Raw genomic sequence first — 5525 nt, forward strand, 5'->3', positions numbered from 1 at the left:
CATTGGTTTCTGCACGACAGCAGAGATATCTACTGTTATGATACGTGTTTTACATAACACCTCTCAGCTTTCTGTTCTCAATAATAATAATAATACCTGGAATTTATATAGCGCTTTTCTAAGTACTCAAAGTCGCTTTACATGTGTGTGTGAGGGCCAGGGGGAGAGGAAGATTTTTTTTTAAAAACAACTTATTAGGGTGCGGTCACACCACACTTTTATCTGACCTCTGGGGCGGAATCTGCCAATGCTTTGTCAATGCAAATGCGTGGATTCAAGGTCTTGCACATTTTTTCCAAGAATCCACACATTTGCATTGACAAAGCATTGGCAGATTCCACCACATTGGTAAAATAAAAGTGCGGTGTGACCGTGCCCTTAGGGGGGGAAAAAACTCAGACAGGCAAATAAGAATGGCAATAAAACACTAAAAACAAGAGTTGAAAACAAAGTCAACCCGGAAAGGCAATTCTGAACAGGTGGGTTTTCAGGGCAGTTTTGAAGGTCAGAGAGGTTAGGGGGGAGCCAGGTTGTGGAGTGCCTTATAGGTGGTGATAAGCATTTTAAAGTGGATTCTTTGCTTGACAGGCAGCCAGTGGAGGTCGCGGAGGACTGGCGTGATATGGTCTCTGGAGCGGGTATACTGGTGAGCAGAAGGGCAGCTGAGTTTTGAACATATTTTGGAGTTTATCGAGGGCTTTGGAGGTGATGCCATGGGGGATGCTGTTGCAGACAGCAGTATACTGTAACCGGGATGTAATGAAGGCGTGAATGAGTGTTTTAGGCAGCAGAGGATGTCAGGGAAGGCCAGAGGGAGGCAAAAATGTTCCTAAGTTGGTTTCCTTAATTCTAGTTACCCTCCCCCCTCCCCCTCCCACACAGATACACGCTAGTTTAATCCCACCTACACTAATATGAGCCAATTTTATTTATCTTTAAGTAGAGAGTGCGAGATAGACAGAGAGACAGAGAGACAGAGAGACAGAGAGACAGAGAGACAGAGAGACAGAGGCAGAGGCACAGAGACATAAACTGTCAGAGAGACTCAAACAGATAGATACAACTTGGCGGGTACAGATAGAGCAGACTGGAAAAACTACAACCATATAATAATCATAATCATAATGATGATGACTATGGGGATGAAGAAGACACCAGTTATTCTAGTGGTCTGCATGCTGCTGTTCTCGTCCCTGGATGTGCTGGCACAACATCAGAGTAAGTTTATTGGCTCCTCTGGTTTTAATCATGATGGAGGCTATTTTGTTTTGTAACAATCAAAGTATTTTTGTTGATATCTGTTTTTCTTATTATTCCACAACCTGACGTCACCTTGTTAAAGTAGTACGTTTTTCAGAAAAAAAGAAAAAACTGATCCAATACAAACTATATGATTAATATTTCTTAATCATTTCACCCACAATGTTTATAACAATATATGACTATTGACATACAAATAACGCTGTTTGTCTGTTATGTAACTGAGGATTAAATTGCTTGGGCCAACATTAAGCCAAATTACTTATGACTTACTCCAGATTTGGGCCAATTATTTTTGCCTAAGTCACATTGTCTTTGACTTAGGCAACGTAAAATGGCCTATGTCACACTCTTGAACAAAATTATCTTTTCAATAAGGATAAAGGCGATGAAGAGCTGATTTAGGCAAAACATAATTTTCCACAAAAAATGACGTATGGCATTATTTTAGGAAGGTGACGCTGTGTGTGTGTGTGTGTGTGTGTGTGTGTGTGTGTGTGTGTCTTTCTCACTCTGCCTTTCTCTCGCAGGCGGCTTTCACGCAACTGAGTGCTGCTTCAAGTATCGCACCAAACGCCTGCCTAAGAACAGCGTGGTGAAATTCCACCTCACCATGACCAGACACCTCTGTCCTAAGGATGGTGTTGTGTGAGTATTATGCTTTTAACTCTATGGCATTATGTCACACTTACAATATTGTACCTGTACATAAACATTGACACTGGCCCGCCACTGTTTTCACATAAGAGTCAAGACACCAAGATGTCAAACACTGTCAATCTGGAATGTAAGCTACCAGTTAATTTAATTTAATTTAATGTAATTTATTTTTTACCTTTATTTAACCAGGCTTAAAATCTAATTGAGATTAACAAAGAAAAAAAGAAAATGTGTACAACTGCTCAAAAAATAAAGGGAACACTTTGATCCCTTAATTATTTTGAGTTTTTTCATGAACTGTGTACATAATGCTAACTGCTCAAAAGAATTAAGGGATCAAAGTGTTCCCTTTATTTTTTTGAGCGGTATAGATGATAAATACAATTTTACTATCTACCCATAGATTATGACACACAGCTCTCTATGACTCATATTGATAATTTCCATCGGTGGAAAAAGTATTAAAATGTTTTACTAAAAGTATCAATACTGCAATGTAATGCTTTATAACCAGCAGGCTTGACTATTGTAATGCTCTCCTGTCTGGTCTCCCAAAAAAAAGCAGTCAGTAGTAGCCTACTAGGCTGCAGTTTGTTCAGAACGCAGCTACACGTATGCTGACAAAGACCAGACGAAGAGCACACATTACACCTATTTTAAAGTCCCTGCACTGGCTGCCTGTTAGTTTTAGAATCGATTTTAAGATCCTCTTATTGGTTTTTAAAATCATTTAATGGAAATGCTCCATGATTTCCTGGTATGTTCCCAACAGGACCCTTATGTCCTCTCCTCTGGCACCAGTCTCCTAAATGTTCCAGAGGCTTGAAAAAAAAAAGCAGTGGTGGAAGTAAAAGGCCTGTGTTCAAAATGTCAAGTACAAAAGTATTGACATCAAAATATACTTACAGTAAAGTACCAAAAGTAATAGTACTACTGTTTGAAAATATCAGATCTACACGCGTTGAGAGCTTGTAGATCGGCTATTTTCAAATAGCCTATGTATAAAATAGGGCTAAAGTGGTTAATGTATGTTTTATAATATAGTAATTTATATCTGCAATGTAACTAGTAACTCAAGTTTTCAAATAATTGTAGTGGAGTAAAAGTACAATATTTGCTTCTGAGATGTAGTGGAGTAGAAGTAAAACTATTGCAAATTGGAAAGTAAAGTAAAAAGTAACTCAGAGTTGTAGTTAAGTAAGGGGAATTTTGGACTAAGGTTTTCATACCTTTTCTATGACGTTATGATATCTTAGGATGAATGGTACAGTAGAAAAATGTCATAACTCTATCCCGGGTCCGCCAGAGCTTAAAACGTGCGCCAATAGGCCTCGTGCTAGATCGCGTATTTTAATAGCTTTTTTAATTATTTTTTTGGGTGAGATCTGACGTTCATAGTGACAGAACACTGTAAAAAAAATAAAAATAAAAAAACAGAAGTCTCGCTAGACGAGATCGAAATCTCGAGATTTCAATCTTGTCTAGCCAGAGTTAGTTTTTTTTTTTTTTTTTTTGCATAGTGTTTTGTCACTCTGAACGTCAGATCTCACAAAAAAAATACTTTAAAAAAGCTATTAAAATTCGTGATCTAGCGCAAGGCCTATTGGCGCACGTTTTAAGCTGTGGCGGACCCGGGATGGAGTTATGACATTTTTCGACTGTAACATTCATCCTCCTAAGATATCATAACGTCATAGAAAAGGTAAGAAAACCTTAGTCCAAAATTCTCCTTTAAGTACATGTACCTACTACCTAGTTACTTTCCACCACTGACAAAAAGGCATGGGGAAGCGGTCCTTTAGCTATTATGGTCCTAGCCTTTGGAACAGCCTGCCGGAGGCTCTGAATCAGTTGACTTTTTTAAAAGAAACCTTAAGACACACGCATACACCTTTTTAGCATTGCTTTTACCTAGGTTTCTGCATTACTCTAGTTTTTTATTTGTAATGTTGTATTTGTCCTATTTTATTATTTACCAATGTTTCTTGTCTTTCATTTTTTCTTACATGCTTTCTATTATTTGTTGTTATCCTCCTGTTTTCTAAGCTTCATGTTAAACCTATTCTGTGAAGCACATTGAACGGCACTTGATGTATGAAACGTGCTATATAAATAAACTTTGATTGAATGATCATATGAGCATGTGCAGTGGCATGTAAATACAAATTCATAACTTTGATTTGTTAGTTTTGTGGAAAAAAATTCCAAGCCAGGGCATTATGCTTGTTTTCAGTTGAGAATGTAGGCTATGTTTTACTGTGTCACAACATAGTTCAAGGGTTCCCATACTTTTCAGGCTGTGACCCCCCAAATAATCATATTTTAACTGGGATCCACCCTTATAAGTATTTGGAATGTAGGAGTTGAGGCATTACATTTTGTTTGATCGGTTCCACAGATGTTATAAAAATAGCCATACTGCAATGCGAGGCATTGTGAGCTTGTAGATTGGCTATTTTCAATATTTTTGCCTCTTTCTTAGGTAATATTTGACAATTTGGCCGATAGTATAGTTTGTTGGTATTTTCTTTTTCATTTTAGAGGTATGAAATAGGTCTTAAAAGTCATTAAATTGTCACTTTAGAAATGTGCAGATACCCTGTGGCAGGGGCGTCACAGGGGGGGTGTAAAAAAAAAAAGAAGTATTTTGTTGGTCTTTTTTAAAGAAAATAATCATAGGGGGGCCCACAGTGAATCTTTGTCCCCAGGGTCCAGAATTTGGTGCTACGCCCCTGCCTGTAGGCCTATACACTTACAGCTGTATGTTGGTTTGTTTACTGTTGAGTGAAAAAACTGACTATATTTCTATCGTTTACCTACCCGGTGTTGTCTTTGACTCGAGTTTTAGTTTGTAAAGGTTCCTTGAATGTAAAAAACAAATGAAGAAAAAACTTGATGAATTGAATTAATCAGAGACAGCAAAACAAAATCCATCCCTTAAAGTTTAAAAAAAAAAAGTCATGTTCTCTCTGTCTGTTCTAGGTTCACTATGAAGAGCGGTGCCAGGATCTGTGCTGACCCAGCTCACACCTGGGTCCAGGCTATCATCACTCATGTGAAGTCCAGAACACAGGGCAAAACAAGACAAGAAGAGGGGTCTGGGTTACTCTGGGCTGTCTAAAACCTGGTACAAAACCAGTGGTGGAAAAAGTTCTCAAATTATTTACTTAAGTAAAAGTATCAATACTGCAGTTTAGAAATACTCTGTTAGGGCACGGCCACACCGCACTTTTATTTGACCTATGGGCCGCACTTTTATTTTACCTCTGGGGCGGAATCTGCCAATGCTTTGTCAATGCGAATGCGTGGATTCTTGGAAAAAATCCACAAGACCATGAATCCACGCATTTGCATTGACAAAGTATTGGCAGATTCCGCCCCATAGGTCAAATAAAAGTGCGGTGTGGCCGTGCCCTTACAAGTAAAAAGTCCGGTAATCAATATTTACTTGAGTAAAAGTACAAAAGTATTGTCATCAAAATATACTTAAAGTAGCAAAAGTAGAAAGTACCATTACTCAGAATGTCCCATTTCACAACTTTTCAAATGAATAAAATGTATAAAAATATTTTGAAAATCTAAAAGCTCACAATGCGTTGCGATGC

At 38.1% G+C, this 5525-nt stretch overlaps 1 protein-coding gene across 1 annotated transcript; it reads left to right on the forward strand.

Moving 5' to 3' along the window:
• The first annotated feature begins 964 nt into the window (after positions 1-964).
• LOC308081281 (C-C motif chemokine 4-like) lies at positions 965-5138 on the forward strand. Its single transcript, XM_080457665.1, has 3 exons — positions 965-1218; positions 1791-1908; positions 4903-5138. Exons 1-3 carry the CDS (start codon positions 1125-1127, stop codon positions 5039-5041), a joined length of 351 nt encoding a protein of 116 aa, XP_080313791.1. The 5' UTR covers positions 965-1124; the 3' UTR covers positions 5042-5138.
• The last annotated feature ends 387 nt before the right edge of the window (positions 5139-5525 follow it).

The sequence above is a fragment of the Gymnoscopelus braueri genome (assembly GCF_963280865.1).
Source record: "Gymnoscopelus braueri genome assembly, contig: SCAFFOLD_136, whole genome shotgun sequence".
Taxonomy (NCBI): domain Eukaryota; kingdom Metazoa; phylum Chordata; class Actinopteri; order Myctophiformes; family Myctophidae; genus Gymnoscopelus; species Gymnoscopelus braueri.

Excerpts from the sequence above, each read along its gene's own strand:
- LOC308081281 (XM_080457665.1), top strand. The coding sequence starts at position 1,125 with ATGATGATGACTATGGGGATGAAGAAGACACCAGTTATTCTAGTGGTC. Across the intron at positions 1,219-1,790 it reads TGTGCTGGCACAACATCAGA|GCGGCTTTCACGCAACTGAG; the intron begins GTAAGTTTATTG and ends TTTCTCTCGCAG. Across the intron at positions 1,909-4,902 it reads TGTCCTAAGGATGGTGTTGT|GTTCACTATGAAGAGCGGTG; the intron begins GTGAGTATTATG and ends TGTCTGTTCTAG.